The sequence below is a fragment of the Ursus arctos genome, unplaced genomic scaffold (assembly GCF_023065955.2).
Source record: "Ursus arctos isolate Adak ecotype North America unplaced genomic scaffold, UrsArc2.0 scaffold_13, whole genome shotgun sequence".
In the NCBI taxonomy this organism is placed as follows: Eukaryota; Metazoa; Chordata; class Mammalia; order Carnivora; family Ursidae; genus Ursus; species Ursus arctos.
In genome coordinates, this window is record NW_026622797.1 from 22,347,575 (window position 1) to 22,371,232 (window position 23,658).

General features: G+C 39.0%; 1 protein-coding gene across 5 annotated transcripts in view; it reads right to left on the reverse strand.

The window, feature by feature from the left end:
• Positions 1 to 3,071: 3,071 nt before the first annotated feature.
• Positions 3,072 to 23,658, reverse strand: part of ADGRG6 (adhesion G protein-coupled receptor G6) — a 132,903-nt gene continuing 112,316 nt past the window's right edge. For 2 of the 5 annotated variants that reach the window (XM_026504916.4, XM_026504915.4), the window contains 3 exons: positions 11,849 to 11,950; positions 11,055 to 11,207; positions 3,072 to 5,976 (listed from right to left, as the gene is read on the reverse strand). In XM_026504916.4, the coding sequence (XP_026360701.2) occupies positions 5,798 to 5,976; positions 11,055 to 11,207; positions 11,849 to 11,950 (434 nt within the window). In that variant the 3' untranslated portion in view covers positions 3,072 to 5,797. Of the gene's footprint in view, positions 5,977 to 8,476; positions 8,523 to 11,054; positions 11,208 to 11,848; positions 11,951 to 13,105; positions 23,064 to 23,658 lie in introns of those variants that run through there. The other 3 variants (XM_026504918.3, XM_048225908.2, XM_057311008.1) reach the window with 2 other exon arrangements.

Genomic DNA, 23,658 nt, shown 5'->3' on the forward strand with positions numbered 1-23,658 from the left:
GATGATTTGGAGAATAGACTTGTAAAAGCTACTCTAAGGGCAAACACCACTTGTTAATTTATTTAATGTAAATTAGCCAAGGATTTACATTCCCTGTAATGTTGTTCCAAATCTTTTTAATTTGACTGAGATCCCCACCCGGATACCACCTCTGTTATAATACCCAGCTGGTGAAATGAAGCTCTAATTATTTTGACTGATAAAAATCAGGAAACTCAAAAAGCTTTCCTCACTCTCTGGGTATCCCTCCTTGTCTCATGTAATAACCATCTTTCCCCCTCCAAAGGCCCGGTGCCTCTTCTCTTTGCCAAGGTCAGCTCTCTCCCTACGGTTCTCACTCCCTCACCTCCAGGACCTTCCACAGAGAGCATAGCATCCACTCTTCTGCCGCCTTTCTTTTTTGCCTTCAAAAAGGCTGTTGCATTCCATTCATAAACAAGAAACAAAACTCCATAAGACACATTTCCTTTATATTTATACAGATGACCTTGAACAACACAGGCTTGGGAGGGCCTACCCCTATGCATCTGACAATCTAGTGTAAGCTGTGACTCCCCAAATCTGAACTAATAGCCTACTGTTGACCAGAAGCCTTCCTGATAACATAATTGATGCGTAGTGTGTGTGTTCATATGTATTCTTAAAATATAGCTGGACAAAAGAGAACGTTACTAAGAAAATTATAAGCAAGAGAACTAATTTGCAGTACTTACTGTATCAAAAACATTCCACACGTGTGTGGATCTGTGCAGTTCAAACCCATGTTGTTCGAGGCTCAGTCGTACCCCTACCCTTTCTTCTCCCCGCTTTTGCCACATTTCTTTTTTTTAAAGATTTTATTTATTTATTCAACAGAGATAGAGACAGCCAGCGAGAGAGGGAACACAAGCAGGGGGAGTGGGAGAGGAAGAAGCAGGCTCATAGCGGAGGAGCCTGATGTGTGGCTCGATCCCAGAACGCTGGGATCACGGCCTGAGCTGAAGGCAGACGCTTAACTGCTGTGCCACCCAGGCGCCCCTGCCACATTTCTTGACATAAGCAGCTTCTTTTTTCTTGAAAGGCTTACTTTGTTTCTTAGCTCCTGTAACCGCACAGCACCTGGCAGAACTGGGGCCCTCACCGCTGTCTGAAGTGCAATAAGCTGGCACCTACTGAGTAAAGCTGTGCGGGCCACCACTTCGCAAGCCGAGCGGCAGGTGACATCACTCCCGAGACCTTCGAGCCCAGACACCATTCCTTGGATTGCCTCTCTCATCTGTCAACTTCTCCAAAGGCCTCCTCGTTCCTCCAGTCCAGGCCCTCTGCCTTCTAATTGTCCTTCTACAGTCACTGTCCTAAAGTCGCCTTGCAGTGAGGATTCCGTTCCTTCCCTGCCTAGAGCCCGTATGCGTTCCCTGTGCCTGCCCCAGCCACGTGCTCACCGCTTATGCTGTGACCTGGACTCGGCCTCCTCCTGCTTCCACACCCCGTAGTCAAGCCACCCGCACCCATGTTCCACTCACTGCCCTGGACTTCCCGACCGCCAGGCCTGGAATGACCCTCCTTACTCTCAGGACAGGCCTATCAGAATCTCTTGGAACTTCAAAGACCACCCTGTCACTAATCTATTGCTAGCCCAGAGCTTCTGTCTGACATTCTGGAAGCTCTCATTGGAATCTCATGACATGGATCCCATCCTTGGAATGTCTTCCTTCCTTCATGAGGGTGCATGTTCTTTGAAGAAGGCCTGCAGACGCTCCGATGTAGACAAGTGAACACAGAGTCCGGCGGATTTAGGTTCGAACCCACTCTTACTTCCTCTGTAGCCACAGCAGCTTACTTACCATCTTTGACCAACAATTCCCCCAAATGGAAGATTAAAACAACACCCCCTCCTAGAATTCTGCCAAAAATTAGGAGAGAAAGCAAAGAGAAGTATCTCGTTCCCAAGTGTGTTTACAGATTTTGATGATTTTTTTTCCTGTGAGGTCCAAATTACCCAGCTTGGGCTGAGGCTGCCTATGGTAATAAAACATGTCATTTTCCCCTCATTTTTTGTTTTGACAGGCTATAGACTATAAATGCAAACATTTGAATATTTCACATTTATTCTTATTTTTCTCTAGGGAAGCAGGAAAAGAAAACCATTACTTTAAGTATCCTTCCTTAAAATGAAGAGGGAGGGCTGGAAGAAGAAGGGGAGGGAGGAGGAGAAGGAGAGCAGAAGGGAGAAAAGGAGGGAGGGTGTGCGCAGGAGGGAGGGCAGGAGAAAGGTCTTAAATGCCTTTATATAAGAAAATTAGAATGTTATTCAACTGAAAACACAGAAGTGCTTCCAAAACACTGTACGTGTAAAGCCCAATTCCTCTAGATTTCGCAATATTACATAGGTTGGCCAGCAAATCAAATCAGTGTTTCCCATCCACTCGCCACGGCTACTCCCCAGGCTTTCTGAAGTAACCTGCTTGTATATGACTGTAGATGAATCAGAAGCAACCGCCTGCCTGTTTTCTTAACATGGCTTGGCCAGGAGTTGTGAACATTGGCTCGGAAGACCTAATTTCACAGTGGCCAGCCAACACGCCTCACAACTTAGCACTGAGTAGGGCTGGGGGCCAAATTGGCCTTGGCTCTCTGCAGAAAAGAGAGCCTAAATAACCACACCAAAGGGATGTGGGGAGGTTCTGTTCTAATCATGCAAGTAAGCTAACTCACTTTTGTCATTTTCTAAGCTTCCCACAATGAAAACAGCAACTATAAGAAAACATCTCAGGACCTAACTCCATGCTATATTACTGGTTTGGTTCCCTTTTTGAGATGCTGAAGACATCCTCAAAAAAGAACCTACATGACTTCTAATCTTCCATAGAGCTTGGCTTCACATCAGTCATCTTAAGAAAATCCAAGAACTTCAAAATGCATTAATCCCCAGTGAGCTGGGTCTTCGTAATACATTCATTCTTAGTGTTTTGGCAAAGTAGCGCCAATGTCACTGGCTTAATTGGTGGCAGGTTATTTTCCAGTTGTCAAATAATCTTTTCCTATTTAAGAGTCAGAAAAAAAAAACACTCACTTGTAAAGGAATTGAACAATTTGGAACACAAACAACATAAGTATTTATTTGAAAAACATTTTCCATTTAAGTAAAAAGGCAAATCAGTTATAGTAGCTTCTTACTACTAATTCTAATTTGCACTCACAGTCACTTTTACATCATATTCAAAGATATTACTAGAGAAAACTATTTCACAAAGTATTTAGGAAAAAAATATATACAGTCTCTCCAATAGAAAGTTAATTAAAATAACAAATCCAGGCAATATAAAGCTAAGACATGAAACAAGCTGGCATTTATAAACACAAATAAATAAATATGTACAAAAGAGTCTATGCCAAAAATGGACAAAGAAAAGTTTCACAATGCAGGGAACAATGATAAGAACAGAAAGCATCTCAGGACCCTAGACTAAGACTAACACAATGTAGATAAAAAAGAGGAAAAAGAAGAAGAAGAAAAAAAAAAAAAAACCCCAGGGAATCTGAATCACTATTATTCTCAAGTTTAAACTAAATTTTGGCTCCACAGCTAAATTCCTGCAATTCCTTTCTGAGGGAACCTAATGAATGTGAGAAGCCCATGCTTGGAACTGAGGGTAGAATTTGGCTCAATCTCTTAAATCCATCTGCAAAAGTTTGTATTCAGCTGTTTCTTCATTTCTCCTTACCTGATTACTGGAAATTTCAAAAGCGGAGTCGACATTGTTGTCAATGATGAAGAAAAGAAAATGTTTTCCCAGGTCTGAATGAATAGGAGCAGAAATGAAAGCCATTTTGGAAGCTCTCTCTTAAATACTATGAACTAACTATGCACTTTGGGTAGGACTCTCACAGTAGAAAGCTAATGAAATTCTCTCATGAATCTCTAAGGCTTGGGGGAAAGTATATGAAGATTCAGTGACCATTTAAGACTCTTTTTCATCTACGTGTAACCAGCCAGAGTAAGCAGCCTGTTACTCATACGCCTATAGAAAAGGATGTGGCTCTACTGTGACGAATCTTAGTGACCTGAGGTTTACTACCCTCTCCTACTATGTACACTCCTCCCCTGTGAAAGTCAAGCTGGGTAATGCTCATGTCTCCCAGGCCTGGTCCAGGCTGCTGCAAAGTGAAATGGTAATAAAAACCCACCACCATATTATCTATCATTCATTTAAGTCTGGCAAATAGCTTTATGACTGAAGATTAGCAAAAGGTGAGAGCCCCTTGGATGCTGCATAGCCTGAAAACTCTCCTAGGTCTCCGATGGAGAGCCACCTGCCTTTTGCACAGAGAGAAAGGCCCCCAGGCGCTCAGTTCTGGCTTCTGTCTTTCAGCGACCGGCACTGCCAGAATGCCTTATCTTCTCATCACATAGGCTAATGTCTCCCAGACCTGATACTTCCCAGATATCCCGGAGCAAGTGTAAAGGGACAACATATACGGAGACCAATTTCTAAGGACCCAGATACAGCTACATCATTTAAGAATAATTTAAATGTCCTCTCCAACACACTCACTAGGAAGCAGATCACTTAGGGGAGTTTGAAAATTAGGTAAACTGCTTAATATGCATGCCTTGTATGCTGAAACCTAATTAATTTACCTATCTTGCCAGACCTCCTCTGGTTCTTATAATCAGAGGACTCATTTACAAATGATTTTTAGACCAACAATTGCAGACCCACGTGTTTATAAATTATTTTGACTATGACCAGTCACCCATATGTCTCAGTTTATATTCTTTGGAACAAAACACTTGAAAAGGAAATAAAAGGCTTTCCAATTGTGCAAATGGAAATGTCTTAAAGTCTCTACAGCAAAGGTAGGACCATAGAATCTCAATGATTGTATTTTCTAAAAGGGAGAGACTATTATACACAGTATGCCTAATGGAAATCCTCATTCCTCCCATGAGTCTGTGGGCTCAACAGATAGAAGAGAAGCAAAACCAAAGGTCTAAGAGATTCATTCTTCAACAAGTAGTGGAAAATCCACATTAATGGAATCCCAACATTATACTTCATTCAAATGTATGGGATTAAATTCTAATTAATGATGATGCTTAAACCTTGTGTCTTAAGTAAGATAAGTGAAATACTAGATATTTACAGGGCCCCATATTAACTGGGTTAAGATTTTGGAAATTCTTTCTCAAGCATATTAATTATTTTGAAGGTGAAACATTTGGTATAATAAGAACGAATTCCTTTCTAATCTTTGGTCAGACTTTAAGCATTCTTTTGTATCTGTGTTTGAAAATTTATGGAAAGAAAAGAAAACCTACTGCATTCATAGAAACTAGCACTGAGAAGGGACTTGTTGGCATCCAAACAGTTGTGACTATTCATATGCTTTTCATTGTTGAGAAAGACAATATAGCAAATGGCCATATCCAAAACCTAAGAGTGGGGCATGAATGAGCTCTAAGCTATGCTTGTCCCTCGCTCTGCCCCTCCCTTGTCCACTGACTTTAATGTCCCCCACCTCCCTGAGTTCTGATTAGTCTGATCCAATTACATATTTTTTTTAAAAAATCATATTCCCTGTGGCTACTGGGTCATGTTGCTCTCAGTACTAAAGTTTTAGTGATGATCGAAACTCCCCCATGGAAGAAATACACCGAAAAGACAGATTTTTTAAATTTCACAAAAGCCTTCTTAACAAAATACATTCCTCACACACGTACACACAGCATGTTCACGTGTGCTAGTCACGGTTTTCACTGCTTGCAGAGTTTCACGTCTCCGTAGACGAATTCTTCTCTTGTATACTAAACGCATTAAAACTTTGTGCTGTGGCTGAAAGTGTCTGACATGATAATATTTTTATAGAAGTTATCTGAATGAGCATTGCAATAACCCTTGACCTTATCAATGACCTGGTGGACGGGGATGATTGATGTTTGTTCTCCATCAGCGTGGGTCAATTTTGACGAGGATTTGTCCATGGAAGCATTGTCTGCAAGAAATGACAGCAGAAATTAGACTGCGAGATGAGCAGGTGACATGCCTAAGGGCCACCAAACTGGACACTATTTTGCACATTAAAGAAACACAAAGGAAATGAAGGCCTGGTTCTTCCTTAGGTTAGGTAGTAGGCAGCACTAACATTTCATGCTTTCCATCTTCAAAGTGCATTCCTATGCATGAATGAATGTTAATTTGCCTTCTAGTAATGTATGTTTGAATTTGTTTCAAGAAATGTTCCTGTAAAGTGGCATTTTTCAAAGAGTCAATGAATAGAATAATCAGAAAATTGCCACAAAAATATAATGTGACAAGTAACTCAAAAGAAGCAGGGACAGATTATATAGCCTATAAATTAAAAGATGTCAAAACATCTATGAAAGAAATGTTTGATGTCTAAGATATGATTTCTAAATAATACGGGGTGGGGGAAATGGGTAGGGTAGATGACCATGAGTTGATAAGTACAAAGGGACTCATTACACTATCCTCTCTACATTTTATATATGTTTACCACTTTTCATAATAAAAATTTTTATAAAAAATAATTCAAGAGATGTTGGAGAATAAAGTGAATGAAAATAAACATGAAAGGGTATTTTGAACACATTTCCCCACAGTTTTTAACTTATAAAATGACTGGAATATAGAAAAAGGTATCTTTTATTAATTATTTCTCAATGATACAAATCAAAATTATCAGAAATATTGTAAGTATGTGTTTTTATTACCTAGGCTACATTCTCAGAATGACGCTACTGCTGATGCCAATAATATCAGAGCAATTGATGGTAATAAAGGACTGCTAAATACATTTCTGTTCTGAATTCCTCAATCTTATTTATTTATCTATTTATTTATAAGTTTTAATTTTAATTCCAGTTAGTTAACACACAGTGTAATATTAGTTTCAGGTGTAAAATTTAGCTATTCAGTGCTCAACATTGTATATTTAAGTATTAATTTCCTAGAGCCAAAGGCTTTCTAAAATTAGTTCAGATAGTAGTCTGAAACTCACATAAGCCCTATTATCTACAAATACATGTGGCTATCTTCACGTACCCTATGAATATCTTGTAAGTATCGACTCTCTTTCCCTTCCCAACACAGTTGGGAGAAAATTTCTACCTTAAAATTAACCGCAGGGATATCGCCCCAGTGAAGGAGCAAATGTGACCTTCTACAAAGTATTCCGTTCCCTACATTGTATATTCTCTATTTACCGTGGAAGAGGCAAAAATTCTATCATGAAAAATTGCTTCTAGGAATCACAGCTCCAAATTTGGAATGTTTGTTGCAGGCATTTTTATGCTTTGAGTAAGTTGTCTCCAGCATGTGACATAACATGAAAAATCCATCAGTAATTGGTTTAAAAGCCGTCATCACTGTATCTGTTGTCTTTGGAAATGAGTCAAAGCATTCAACTACTGTTTTGTGTTGAAGGAGACCCTAAATAAAATGAAGGCTAAAAGAGGAAATGGCGTGTCCACCCCATACTAAAGGAAGAAAGAGAGAACAGGTGGCTCATGGGAAAAATGGCAGATTGAAGCATGACAGAATGATTACATCCCAGGACTGGTGAGGAAAGGCTTAGGGAGTCACTGTAGAAAGTCCCCTCCCCATTTAGCTCTCGGCAAGCTGATTGATTCTGTGCTTCCTTCAGTTCATATATACACTAGCCATTGGTTTTCTATTGGGGATTTTTCTATTGATTCAAACATCAGTAACAAATAATTTGTGCTTGATGTTTTTAGAAAAACCACAAATCCTCAAAGAAGCTTCAAGGATACACTCATTCTGCTTCATTGACAACTTCCAGTGGCATGTGCCTTTTAGAGATTTTTGACCAGCTCTTTTCCAAATTTTCTGGGTCTTCATAGTCAATAAAGTAGAATTCTGAGGAAGGGCTGTAATTCAACATGTATGCTATTCCCAGTCCTCTGGCTAGACATTACATCATTAACAATAGAGATTTTGATTATAGCTGTAAGTTAGAAAACCAGGGGCTAGGGAAATGAACTATTATTTGACCTATGCTGAAATATCAAAGACGTAACAATCTTCAAAAAGCAGGCTTGGAATTGACAATTTCTCTATTATGACTTCTATGAATGTACCATGACATAGCCAGTAATTCACAAGAGCAGTGGAAAAGTAAAAAATTTTACTCTCTTCTATAACAAACTTCTCAAGTACTGCTTTCTTTTCATTATTTTACCTGATATGTGACCCATTAACTCCAGAGCATGGTACATTTCCTAGAAGGAGCAGCTTGCAGACACCCCCATGCAGAGAAGAACCAGCACAGCACACAACCATTTGAAATTTCAGAAATTCCAGCTCAGTGCAGGAATGTCATTGTGCTAGCTGAGAAGTATCGTAAAGAACAAGCAATTTTGCTGGTGCAGCAAGAGCCTTAGTTTAATCCATGCAAATATTCTTTTATTACCTTGCAAAAAATTCATGCATTCAAAAAAGTAATAAAAGTTTACCTGAATGATCCACTTTTGCTGAAGGAATGCTCTTAGAAGACATTATCTACACCATAAACATATGAATTTCTAGATCAATTCCAAGAAATAAACCAACTAGATATCCATGATGATATGCAGTGACTTTTTGCATACTCCAAGGGACCCAAGAACACCAGCAGTCACCCTGAGAACTGGCTCGGTAGCTTAAGGCCATTTGTACATCAGTTGATTGGAAGCCATAAATTACTATGTCACAGAAGTAATGTCACATAGCTGACTATATCCTTATGCTAGTTGACAAGAGCTCATTTAACCCCAAGGTTTTGTTGTGGGAAACAGAAAAACAATAATGCATTCCTTTTTAAAAAACATACATAACACTTTGAAATAGCTAAGTGTTTCTTTGGTACCCCCATTTCTGTATTTCTTTTTATCTTTTGGTCGATTTTCCCCATGATCCTTAATATGCTTAAACATTTCATTAATACTTCCTAAATGCCCCCTGTTCCAAATGATCTACCTTGTTATTTTCTCTCCCCTTTTAATAGTGGCATTTTTCTGGCTAGCTATTCTCAGCTGTGTTAAGAGGAAAACAACTTAATTGGTCTGAACCCTATTCATTCACAACTGATGTACACTGCACTAATTGCATTTTAGAAGGACAGGCAAAACGAGTATCTAATTTTTTTCTTATAAATGGGATTGTTTTAATTTCTCTTTCTGCCACTTCATTATTAGTGTGTAGAAATGCAACAGATTCTAGTATATTAATTTTGTATCCTACAACTTCACTGAATTCATTTAATACTTCTAGTAGTCTTCTAGTGGAGTCTTCGGGGTTTTCTAAATATAATATCATGTCATCTCCGAATAGTGAACGTTTTACTTCTTCCTTACCAATGTGGATGCCTTTTCTTTTTCTTGTCTGATTCCTATGGCTAGGTCTTCCAAAACCATGTTGAATAAAAGCTTTGTCTTGTTCCTGATCTTAGAGGAAAAGCTCTCAGTTTTCACCACTGAGTATGATATTACCTGTTGGTTTTTCCTATGTGGCCTTTCTTATGTTAAAGTATGTTCCCTCTAAAACCATTTTGTTTTTATCATGAATGAATGTTGTATTTTGTCAAATGCTTTTTCTGCATCTGTGGAGATGATCTGTATAAGTATGTAATTTTAAGGCTCATTAAATAAAGTGCAATATTCATTCATTATAAGTAAAAGATATTTTGTGCCAGGCAACCACCAACTAAGTAGAATAATCTATCTCAGACTATACATCTGTTATCAACTTTCTTACACAGGTATTTAAAAAAGGGATACACAGACCTCTTAATTTTGGACAGAACTGTTTGTGTACAGGGCTCAGAGGCTTCATTTTATTCTGGAAGAGAGCCCATAGCTTTTATTTGATTCTCGAAAATGTCCTGTACTCCAAGAAACTTTTAGAACTGCTATCTTAAGCTGCTCTAAGTTTTCAGATCTTTCTTTAATTTTGTAATTAATAAACTCTCTAAACATTCAAACACTTTTCTGTAGTGCTACCTTGAATATCAGGCAGTGGCCATTCCATGGTGTAAGCAGGGACATGTAAAAGGATTCAAATGTACATAAGGGTCATTTGAAATTAAAGTGTTTGCAATAAGAACATTTACAGATACATTACACAACACACTCCCTATCTGTAAAAAGCCAAATATGGATCTCTTCAGCGTCATTCACCTCTGCTTATGTTTAATAACTAAACAAATTCAAAATTAAGTCATTTCCATTATCCTTTTAGAAGCATCTTTAATTAGGAAAGTGCTGGTGCTAAGTGTTGACAGCTGTTTGCTTGAAGTATAATTAGTATTTCAAAATAGCAATTCTGCTTTTTTCCTTTGAAATTATTAAAAGATTGCAACTTTCCACACCATTCACTGGCTATCAAGTACTGCAAAAGAATCTTCATTTCCACATTGTCTTCAGGATTGTTTATACACATGCTCAGTGTCAGAACCTGTGGTCACTGTAAACATCATGAAAATCCAGAAGATGAACAAAGACATGATGTTTCTCATTATTCTGTATCACTTTCCAAATATGATGCTCTCTATTGTATCATATTTAATCAGTGATTTAAAGAGCAATTGGCAATAACACTTCCAGAAGTCTTAAATGAAATACATCCTGGATGGTGATTCCACCTATTCTCATGTCAACTTGCCAATTAACTTTCATAATAAGTTATAAAACATGAAATATGCAGTATTATGAAAAATTGCAACTCAGTTTCTATATTTTTAAAATAAAAACAAAACTTTCTAAATACCATATTTTTGAAAAGAAAGCTAAGGTTTGAATCAAACGAAGTTACAATAGTATTCAGAGCTAATATTATGGCTATGTGGATTCAATTTTGGTTATAAAACTTAAAAAAAGACAAAATGTTCATGAAAGTGTTGGATAAAGTCTTCAAATAGATTTTGATTATCATAAATCTAACATAAGCACCCTAATGGGCACTGTTATCCATCAATCTTCATGGTATGCCAAAGGCAATAAGAAGATGATGAGACATGGACCAGAGAACATCTTTACCACCATCAGAATGACTCACCAGTGTGGCTATTCCTTTTGAAGTAAGTGGTAGAGCTGGATTTAGATTTGGATGTAAGGTATGTTGAGTTGGACCCAATGGAGCTTGAGGACAAAGATTTTCCTAGGTTATCAGAACTTTTCTTGATGATATTGGTAGCTGTCTTGCTCCAGTCTGAAAGAAATAACATCTCTCCATGAATGTGTTTTAGGGGGCATATGTTCTGCTGTGAAGAATCATCACCACATCATTTAAGTAATTTAACCATTCAATTTTGTATATGCTAGCAATGGCTCAGAGAAGAGACTGGCAAATGAACAATAATAGACTGAAGAAGTTTCAAACTTGACCTGTGGCACATATTGTTGAAAATCCTACTTCAATTTTGTAAGGATAAGTGATAATCAGTGCCAAAAAAAAGTAATACTACTTTTCAAGTATTTTTTTATACTAAGAAAAATGTCTTTGCCTGATAATGTGATTGAGGGCCTCACAATCACAATCTCCTTGGAAGGGAGAACATGGTATGGTGGAGCCTCTGGATATCTGAGTTGTTAAATTAGACACAAAACCTTGGACAACTCACTTCACCTGGCTGGAATTCACGCTTCTCTGCAGAATAGAAGGGTCAGGCCCCGAGTCCTCCGATGGCTTGCAGTCCTAATATTCTAAGACTCCAACTAAGCACCTTCACATGCACCCCCTTTACAATTTGCTACCATTGGGACTGGATTGCTCGGACAATGGAAGACCAGATGACAATGGTTTCTGACTACTCTTAGGTATAAAAACCAATTACCAACATGGCCCTTTACCTGAGTTGTCTGCTAACCGAAATCGACCACAGCAGAGATGCCGCCTCCACTGTTTCTGAACATTCTCCTTCATAGCACAGTGGAAAATAAATATAAATAAACCTGGCACAAAAGAAAATATAAACATTTAAGCCAACAGACACATTTTTAAAGATAAATCCTGTGAAACACATGGATTCATTTTAAGTTTTTTGTTTCTTTTTTAAATGCCTGAGTCACTAAGAAACAAACATCCTAAGGGATCTTGAAATACGTAATAGATGTCTTTATCCTTTAGAAAAGAGTACAAAGGCTCAAATAAAACTAGAATAATTACACATATCTGATTCTGTCTTTGCCTGTTCTATTCAGCAATTATCATGACTTGACCTAGAGATTAAGCTGAAATGGGAACTATTCAATTTAAGAGGCATTTAATACTTCCCTTATGTTTGTTTTAAAATTCTGTGAAAGCATCTCAAAAAACATAGGAAAAAAAAGAGAAAACTGAAAATATCTATAAGTTCTATTGCAATTTGGGTATTCTAAGCCATTTTATGTATGCACATTATTATAAGTTTGGGTCATAGAAAAATGGCATTTTTGCAGGTCAAAAATGGCCAAAAAACAGCAAATTCATGTGGCTCTACCTTCTCTGCTTTAGTTTCTCAACATTTTTTAAAACATTTTATTTATTTTAGAGAGAGAGATTTTATTTATTGATTTGAGAGAGAGAGCACACAAGTGAGTGAGAGACAGCATAAGCATGAGGGGCAGAGGGAGAAGAGAATTTCAAGCAGACTCCGTTCTGAGTGCAGAGCCCAACAAGGGGCTTGATCTCTCGACCCTGATATCACAACCTGAGCCGAAACCAAGAGTTGGACGCTTAACCAACTGAACCACCAGCTGCTCCCTGGCTTGCTATATTTACTATGGCTACACTGTCCCCGTAGGTACTCATCCCCTCCAGTCATGTGCTGTGAGTGCCGTATACTAATGTTTACATTTGTCCCCATTCCCTTCTCTTCTGCCACCACTGCCACTTATAGGACATCTTCATTGGCTGTATCTCCACTTAGCAGCATCTCAAACCCCTCATGTTCTAAATAGACATCCTCTTTGTCACTACCCTCAAACCAACATCTCAAGCTCACTCCTGCCCAACACCATGTCAAAGGCTCTTCCTTCAAATCTTTCCATTACTGCATCTTATCTGTCACTCAGGTGTTAGATCAATTGTTAACTCCTCAAAGAGGCCATGACCAACTATTTATTTCATTTTCTTTTTACCTTTATGTTTTGGCTCTAGTCACATCCTTGCACATACTCTTGTCAGGGCACTAATCAGTGCCTGATATTCTTGTATTCCTCATGTATTTATTTACTTGTTTGCTTGGTTGTCTTTTGATAGGCGATAGTAAGCTCCAAGGGCACAGGGATGTTTGTCACCCAGTGCTGTACTGGCCATTCCCAGAAGGATACCAGGAACTAAGCAGGAAACCCAAGAATGTTGAATGAATGAATAGGAAGCATGATTAACTGCTCATCTATTTACATGGGTTGACTGAACACTTATATTCTATATTCTAAAATGTGTTAAATGTATTTAGGGATAGGGGATAAAGATAGGAGTACAACACAAATTAAGGAGCCACAGAATATAATGAAAACATATTTAAGGCAAAAGTTTCTAAAAAGTATGCAAGCTAGTTGCCCCTTAGTAATACCCCCATGTAACCAGAATATCTACATAAAGGAGGGTCTTTTAGAGGACGTAGGGCTTGAACTGAACCTGAAGAAAGCTTTGGGTAGGGAGGCAAGGGAAGTCTCCAAAAGGGGTAATTCATTCAGTGACTACTAAGCACTGGTAAGCAGGAGGAGCTGTTGTTTTAGGAACTGGATATTCAAAGGTAACCAAGGTAGACGATCATTGCTTTCAGGAGGCAGAGGATCTAGCATGGGAAGGTATAAAAGTAAAAAGTATTACAGTACATTTAAGGGACATTAAGATTTATCTGTTCTTTTCGAATATGGAGTATTCATCAAAAAAACCTGTAAATGACATTGTAGTATGTACAACCGGAAAAGTGGGGAAAAGTACTGAAAGTACTCTTTTGATGTGTGTAGTTAAACTTGGAAAATATGTCTAAGGTTATGCTTATATGTTTTTATGTTTCAGTATCTTAACTCAAAATGGTCTATAATTTTCTTCCAGAATAAATTACATTATGAGCTATTAGAAAAGGAGCACGCTGCTTTGCTACAGGATGGGCCCTGACCCCAGTGAAGGACCACGGCTGATTCTCCTCTTCTGGGATTGACTTCTTTGATCATCAGTGAGTGCCTGACACCTAGGAGGCGCTCTACAAATTCCTATTGCTCTCACTGGTCACTGATTTCAATACATAGCTAGCCTATTAAAAAATTCCTGGGAAATGCAAATGCATTTATCTGTAAGTGGTATAAATAAAACATATAATGACCCAAGTGAAATAATACGTTAATATACCAATTTATTCTTTTGATGATTACATCACATCTTCTATATATTTATATAAGTAAAATTACTTTTATCTATTATATTATTTATTGCTAATATTTTATTCTTAATAAAGTAATTAGTGAAGGAAATATATCCTAGTGACCTAGTTATTTGTCCAAAATGATATCCGGTAGGGTAAGGAAATTCTAATTTTAAAAGAAAGCTCTAAAAAATATGAATCAGATTTCAATCATTCAGAAAACAAACGAACACACTCCCACACAGCTCATGATGGTGCCTTTGCTATGGCAGGAGGGTGGCAGCTGGGTTGAGCAGCAGGAGCCGGAGAGAGGAGACCTGCTTGCAGACCTGCCTGGCTCAGGCACGACAAGTCTCAGAGCAGGGGGAAGATTTTCTTCCACACTCCAAACCCTCAGAGTCAGCACCTGCAGGCTGACCCACCCTCCCAGGGCGTAGGAAGTAGACATCGCCGGGTTCAAACCTCACCCTCACACTGACCGACTAAATCGGATTGCTTTTCAAAACCTTCCCACACCAACAACCCCAATTCCCTATGCAGTTTGCAGATACAGACAATCCCTTTAATAAGTAAACATGCCTTTTGGTATTACTGGTAGTGTGAATAACCAAGGTATATAAATAATTTAAATTGGTTAACGGATTCTTTGAAGTTTCAACGAGGTGGTGGCAGTTTCTGAGTAAAGGGAGCAGGGGGGCATGAAAGCCCAAGGACAGGTCAACACAAGTCAGAGGAAGGCAGCTGCCGTTGGAGGGAACAGAGCCCCTGCCTTGGGTTTACTCTATTTTTGTCAACTGGGGCAGAATTTGCAGGGTTTGTTCTTGGAGGTATTTTTGTCAGATAGTTGAAAACCCATGTGTTCTTAAGCCACTGTTTCACAAAATCACGTATCAGGGCAGGGAGAGATTGCAAACTTCAATTAGAAACTTTCCTCCCCAGGCATCACTCACTATAGGGCCTCGCACTGAGCAAATGATTTCCTTTTAGTTGAGGGCAGAAGGTGAGAGTTGCCAGAGGCTGCTTCCTTTGTGTTACACTCAGCAGTTTTTAGACACGTTTTATCTACTCGAGGAAAAAACTTCAGAGGTTATGGCTGGTGTTTTGAGGACACTGAGAGGGAACGAGTTCTTGGATTCACTTTGTCACCCTTGCTGGGATGCTAAGATGGGTGTTACTTTGAGGGTCTGATGCTGACCACAGTCACAGAGGGGGAGGTTAGAGATAAGATAAAACTGACTTAATAAAACAATTTTTTAGATTGTGCAGTGCTGTTCTAAATTATAATTACACTGCATTAGATGACATTGCCTATTTTTAAGCATCTGCATGTGTCAGTAAATCTACAGGCATCCAGTAAGTTCAGGAGATGCTGGAATGTAAATTAGATTCAAAATCTGAACATCTCTTCTAAACTGCTGTGATGGCAGTCATTGAAATGCCCCCCCCCCGCTATGAACTGCAATGTTATGAGACAGAATTAAACAATAGGCAAAAGAAATTAGAATTCTTAGGAGTTAATATATTTGTAAGTGCCAAGGTATTAGGCTGATTCTTCAGCCATGAGATACATTTCCATTTTAAGTCAGAATAGGATTCTCGTAATAGGTTATTTTACTATTCATAGTAACTGGCCCTTTCTGTGTGAATTTAAATTCATCTGGCAATAAATATTATACCAAAATTCTTACAGAACAAAACATCCCTTTTACAGTTCAGCTGTGGGAAATGTGGTAGGTATGCACATCTGGAAGAACACACTTAGTATGGAGAGAAATTCTAAATACTTCAGGAAGGAGGAGGAGAAAATGCAGCAGGAGAGCCAAGGAAACTTGGAGGCCAAAGCGAGAAAACAGAGGGCTATTCCCTTTTCAATTTTGAAGGTTTTTTTTTTTTCCCCTCATCTATTTATAGGTCTTGGTGCCAAAGCAGAACTAAAATCACGAAACTTTAGAGATCTACACTGACATCCAAGGGGGTCTGTTTGATTTCTCATCCCTGTCCATGCTCTCTTGCTAGCAAATGTTTTCCCTTTGAGAATCTGCCTATCAACCACATGGTACCTCAAAGGGTATCTCCATACCACCTGGAAAAATATGCTCTTCCAGCTTTCTGGAAAGGGCTTTCAGCTGTGACCAGGGACCAGGAGAATTGGCCTTTACTCTTCATACCGACTTAGAGCTTTTTTTAACTGACCAGGGAGTAGGGAACATTGCTCATAAAAGTTGGAAGCTGAAATGGGTGAAAAGATTGACTCAGAATTAAAACCTTTACTTCATCTTGACAGGCTAGTGCTAGTTCCATGAAACCTTTACATCTCACAAAACACAGCTCATGATGGTCCTTCTTTGGTGAGTTTTAGCCTGAAAAACCACCACTCTAATGAATCCAAGCCAAAGTTCCTTAGCAATAGTTTCTTTGACTTGATAACTGCTTGGATTCTTTATTTTACCTGCATGAACCCAGATTCCATGCTGGAACAAGAATAAAAACAAAAATTTAAACCTATTTTAAATGAAGAGATTCCTAACCCATCCTCTACCCGCCCATCCCCCCTCACCCTTGCTTTCCTATTACCACACCATCCTTCACTAACCAGAGGGACCCGCTCCCTTAAAAAAGAAAAATTTAGACCAATATGCGAATTCAAGATGTTTTACTTCTCCGTAAATTTTGCAATTTTCTTATTCAAAATAAATGACCTTTGCAATTTTGATAGCAGATTGTGTTGCAAGTATGTGGGATGGTGGATCTGCCCATGGGCACTGCTAGGGAAGGAAAGGTAAAGAACTCCCCCTCCCCAAATCACAGGGCAAGGGCTGGGTCAGCAAATATGGTGAAGGGACACCTGCAAGAGTGATCTAACTCTCAGCAAGTAGATTTGGTTTTTGATACCTAGTCCTTTCACTGGCCTGGGAACGCCTTCGAGCAGTATGTTTGGGGAGAAAAAAGAAAAGAAAAAAAAAGCTTACTTCTAAGTACTGGTGCTATGTTTGCTGTAGATTTTTTGATCTGTGTTGAACCTTGGTCTTTATAAAAGCTATTTAACTATGTATTTAGAAAAAAAATTCTGAGCCTCAATATTTTGGCTAGGAACTTGGCTCCCGCATGGGACTCATTCTCTTTGGTTGATTCTGGCAAAGATTTGGGGCTTTCTGGGGCAGATGTAAAATGAGCAGCCAAAGGGATGTTCTCAGATCTTTAGCCTGATTATCAAAATTAAAAAAAAAAAAAAATTGCCAAGGAACAATTTCCCTTGGATATAAAAATGAAAGCGGGACAGTAAAATTCAGGGCAGCACAGATTGTCATTCTTTCTCTGCTCCAAAACGTCACTTTCGAGAAGCCTTGGTGGAGGAAAAACAACAACAACAACAACAACAACATCAAAACCCGCAAATCCAAACCCAAACCCAAACCTTGGGTCCTCGACTCTCAATGAGTGCTTTACTAACAAAAGGCCACTGACAATTTTAGCAAGATTGTCATCAACAAATTCCGACAAATGGCCTCCCTTAACTCTTTCTTACTCTGGATAATAAAAGATCCAGAAACATCGTTACCGGCAAGACTGTAGATTAGCTATAGATAAATTCAGGGACGCGGGGTGGAGTCAGAGTGGTAGTAAGGATGAGTAAATGGTATCTTAATCAGGTCCACGGGCAGAAGTGGTCCTGGAGTTTCGATGGGAAAGTCAATCAAGATTTAATCAAATCGTGTATGTGGGCAAAAAAGGATGCATGCGCTAGATAACTGATTTTTTTTTCTTTTTAAGTAGGCTCCACACCCAGGGTGGAGCCCAATGCAGGGCTTGAACTCTTGACCTGGAGATCAAGACCTGGGCTGAGATCAAGAGTTGGCGGCTTAACTGCCTGAGCCACCCAGGAGCCCCAACAGAACTGATTTTTTGACAAAAATGGTTTAGATTACCTCTCCACTCCCTAGCAAGCCTGAGTCCAGGTCTCAGAACGGCTCATATATTTTGTTGTCACAGACAGAGCCTGCTGGCCGCTGCGCTGGGTGGGTTTATGTCTCTCTTTGGGAACCTCTTGAATCCTCCTTTCATACTCTAAGATGCCCTTTAGAATATTATTTCTCTGTGGCACAAAATGCCCTGCCAAAAGATGAGTAATTTATTTCCTTGCAGTGTGTGACATCTCAGCCAACATGACGTTGTTTCAGATGTTAGGGTTTAAAGGTGGTTCGTGTCTTTACGTTGGCACCAATGCCCTACGCTGCATATGTGATTACGACACAGCTGAGCTGTCAGGAGGCTCCTAACCCTTAATCTGATTTAATTTTCTTACTTTACCAATAAGATTAAAATAATAATAATAAATATATTTCCTTAATTTTTTTCTGAGTAAGGGTAAGAATAAATTAGCATTTAATTAAGCATATAATTACTGAGTTTTTTCAATGGATACAGATACTTACTTCCTAAGAACTTTGAAACAAAAAATTGAAGGGCAGTAATTTATTTTTCTTATGCTTTATCCCCTAATAATGTATTTTTCTATTTTCATTTATGCTATATTGTAAATATTACACTGTCAGATTCAGACTGAACTTGGGGGCAGTTGTTAGCTCTTCTGAGCCTGTTTCTTCATCTGTAAAATGCAGAAAATACCATCTTTCTTGAGCACCTACTTTTCTACACTTGCTTTAAGAGTTACATCAAATCATGGATGTTGTGTGTAAGTTTTTTATAAGCCACAATGCGCTATGCAAATATACATTATTTCTGTTGCTCTGGGTATATCTTAATGTTATCAAATTAATTAATGGCAAACATTATCTCTGAGTAGACTGATAACAGCCTTCTGTGTTGGCCATGGCAGCTTCTATTTTCAGAACCATATGCTGCATCTTATGACGCTGTCATAAATACGTACAGAAGATGGGCTGATTGTGCCCGAGATGATTAGTCAATATTGTTTCACATGCCTGGAAATGGAAAATTGAAGACCAACTTCTTGCTATGGAACTAGCCTTCAGATCTTGATAAACTTGTCAGGAATGTTAAACTTCCCTATATGTTGAAAAAGCCTAATCTAATTGATAGTGTCAAATGTTTTTAAAGAGTTAATAAAAAATGTACAGCCTGAATACTGCTTATGACTTTTGTAATGAGCAACTTTGTGCACGGACTGCATCTCAGGGCAATAATCTATCCTACGAGCACATCGATATTGCCAACAGCTAGAGAAGCCCAAGAGGACTCTGGCCTCGATCTTCTCAACAGTCAGGGAATTGTCTTTTACTTCTTTAAAATGAGTTACATCGTATTTCCTGAGTGTAGGCTAATGTTCTCAGGCATGTGAATTATGATACACTTTTGTAAAACATCTGTTCCCTTTTAAACAGCAATTTGTATACCCTGCCATTTTCTCAATTTGTATTCTTTAGAAAAAATTAAAATTTCTAATACAGCAATCTGCCACTTTCATCCTAGGAAAGCAACAAAGATAGCGAAAATAGGTAGATATGTAATACCACCATGGCAAGAGAAGATATATTTATCTTTTCATATTACAGGGAAAAAAAATTAGTGGATTAAAATGTAAGTTGCTGAAGTAAAGAAGGTAAAATTTTAAAAAAGCAATTTAATGTGGAAAATTAGAAAACAATAAACTTAGGTTCAGGCTTGATTCAATTCATGATTTCATCTGCTTATTCAAGTAGATAGAACTTTAGTTACAAGCCACACAGATTATAATAATTTTCTGATATTCAATTAGCACTATTTTTGGCAGGTAAGTTGTATGGTTATAAACGTACATAAAAAAACTAAAAAGACATATACTTAAACAAAAATATATATTAAAACTGAACATTAAAATAAAAATAGTTCGAAAAGCATGTATAAAATTTTAGTATGTAGGCTATGCAAATTTAGGTAAGTACCCATATAATTATACATGTATATGTGTGTTTGAACACACTCACACCCATACATGCATTTATTTCTAAGAATCCTGAAAGATAAAATGGATTTTTCACGTCTGAACCAAAGTTTTGAAGACACACACAAAAAGGAAAAGAAAGCTGCTAGCAGAAGGAACCCCCGGGCTACGGCGCCCTGGCCTCCCTGCAGACCCAGCGCGAACACTTGCCCTTCTCGGAGGAGCCCCCTCTGTAACACTAAAGGGTGACTTGTGGGATTCAAAATGAAGACCCGGCTGATTTTTTAATGCTCAGCTCCAAGCTAAATCTGAAAGTAAAATTTGCTTGGCATAGATTTAGTTTTTAGAACATTGTATCACATTCTAAACCTCTGGCCATTGCCGAGTCTAATAATGACAGGCTTCAATTAGCGATGGCATGGCAGCAAGCAAGACCGCTCGCCCTAACCACTCCAGAAGGATAAGCGTTTACTTTAATGAAACTCAACACCAGTGATGAGTGTTTTGTGGCAGCACAGTTCCAAACTTTCTCTTGACTTTTTTCACATATCTCCAGCTCCCCCAGCCCCACCACAGTCTAAAATACTGCATTGCCTTATCTCACCCGGACCACGGGAATAGCCTCTACTCTGTTCTCCCTACTGACACTGTGGGGCGGCTCTAATCCCTTCTCCACATTATGTCCAGCTTCGTCTTTATAAAATGCACATCTGATCATGTCATTCCACAGGCCTAGAAGATTTCAAAGACTTCCCACGGCTCTCAGCAAGATCAAAACACAGGGCCTTCTGGGCCAGCCCCAGCCTCCCATTTGTGCACGCTCACCACTCTGTTACTCTATGGCTCTTTCTTGGTTCTCCAGTTATACGAGCTTTCTTTTAATTCCTGGGGCATACACTATAATCACCAACGATAGCAGGTTTTTTGCACATGGAGTGCTTTCCACTTGAAATTGTCTCTTCTCTGTTCCTACCCCCACCTTCCCCTAGTTCATCCCCACTGATCCTTCAGATTCCAGCTCAGACACCATGACTTCTGTCATGTGCTCTCCACACCACCAGCTACGATTCGTAGGGTGACTATCTGGTTAATGTCAGTCTCTCCTACTAAAACATAAACTCCATGAGACAAAGGGATCATGTCAAGATTGTTGTTGTTGTTGTTGTTGTTTTTGCTGGAATAAAAAAATATCAGAAAGAATAAAACAGACAATGTAGTTCACCTAAATCCCTTATTATCTATCCTTTATTTATCTAGGCTTATTTTGCCTCGATACTACTTGAAGTTCACTGAATTGTTTCTTTAGACAGTCTAGATTCTACAAGCATCTTTTACCAAAGCATATACTTTCAACAACAGCCAACGCCCTCTTGGAAGGTTCGGAAAATGACTCGAATAAGAACCATTAAGTGACTTTCTGTAGCATACTGACAAGTTTTTGCACAAGCTCAGCCAGTGAGCAATTGTTGGTGGACTCATATGCTCTGTATCACTGTGTTTTCATTTACATTTCCTTTTCAGGAAGTGTTTTTAATGTCACTGGATATGCAGAAATCTGTTCTGAATTTATATAATTTAACATCAGTCTTAAAAGTTAGCGATTTATGAAGAACTATGACTTGATGATGGGTTAGAACATTTTTCCCTCCTGACAGGAGACCTATGCTGGGAAAAATAAAACATCCCAATCCTCATGAATGGAAACAGAGCTGAGCAGACAACTGCAGCTGCTGAAGCTTACGGAAACTGCCAGGAAATTCTAAAAGCAAAAACAAGGTTGGGCTGGCAGATTAACGCGCCTGAAATATAAAACCACGGAATTTCTAATGTTAATGGACATTTCTGTCAATATTTATCTAGGCAGTTTTAATGTTGTATATTAGAGAAGAGATTAAATAGAGGAGTGCTCCCCTTATGAAGCTAGATATGAAGGGGCGTTCAGATGTTACCCTACCCACTTTCCAACTTTTGGAGGTGCACTTGAGGCTTACGAGTCTATTTACTCAAGATAATGAGCCCACGTACTTCCTCTGTTATGGAAGAGTGAACCTGAATGAAAATTTGCTGAACTAACTGACGCCTATTTATGCCTGAAGAGCCACAGGTTGGATTTAGGCCATCTCAAAAGCCCCTCCCTTTCTTCATCCAGAAATCCATTTATTCATTTAACAATCACTGAGCACCTACTTCATGACTTTTTTTTTTTTTTTTTTTTTTTTTTTTGCAGGAGCTCATGAGGAAACTAGGAGGTGAGGCAAAACAGACATGTACACTATAACATGGTAAACACTCCCCTGCGGATAAATACCAACTTCTCTTTGAACGCACCTATAGGGAAACAGCTGCCCAGGCATCTCGTTTGGTGAGTAATACAAACCTGCATCCCACCACCCCATCCACCCCAGCTCAGCTTGAGTCAGCCTGAGTCAGCTTGAGTCAGCTCTCCTTCCCCCGCACGCTTACAACTGCATGGCCAGGAGCTTCAGGTAAGCCTGTAGTATTGCCCTAGTCAAAAATCCCAAGCTTTGTCCCCTCACTCTTTAGTCATGCGGGCCTCATGGTGCTTCTGAACATCGGGGAGTTTATCAACAACCCACGCACGGTCTATCCCATATCTGAAAGAACGTCGTTCAGCTTTTGAAAAATGTAATTTAGGGGCGCCTGGGTAGCGCAGTCCTTAAGCGTCTGCCTTCAGCTCAGGGCATGATCCCGGCGTCCAGGATCGAGTCCCACATCGGGCTCCTCCGCTGGGAGCCTGCTTCTTCCTCTCCCACTCTCCCTGCTTGTGTTCCCTCTCTCACTGGCTGTCTCTCTGTCAAATAAATAAATAAAATCTTAAAAAAAAAAAAAAGAAGTTACATCTTGAAAAAAAAGAAAAATGTAATTTATATTTAAATGTAAACATTAAATTCATCATAGAGTTTACTCAGGCATGTATTGTGGAGTCAGAAAGATGACAGAAAGCTCCTCAAAGGAAGACTGATTTTTGAACAAAGGAGGTCATTGGCAAATGTTTGTTAAACTGTTGAACCAACTGCTGTATCTCATGAGAAAATGAGCATTTCTGAACCAGAGTACTGGTATTTATTTTGAAATCCAAGGGCCAAGGAATCTAGGAAAATTGTTCTGTCCCTGCATAGATTCTAAAAATTCTTCTGGCCAAGAATGTTACATGCACATAGGATACTAAGGAAAACTGTGAAGAAGGTAAAAGTTGCCTGTGCCTCCCTTTAAACTCCCCCTTGGGTACCTCCCTGCCCCATATTTAGTCATAAAACAATGTAGATTTATTGAGCACCTGCTACCTGCCAGGCACTGTTCTTAGTGCTTGGGATACTCATCACTGAAAACAAACTGACATCCTACCTCATCTTTCTACTCAAGATCCTTGTAATGAGTACCCTGTC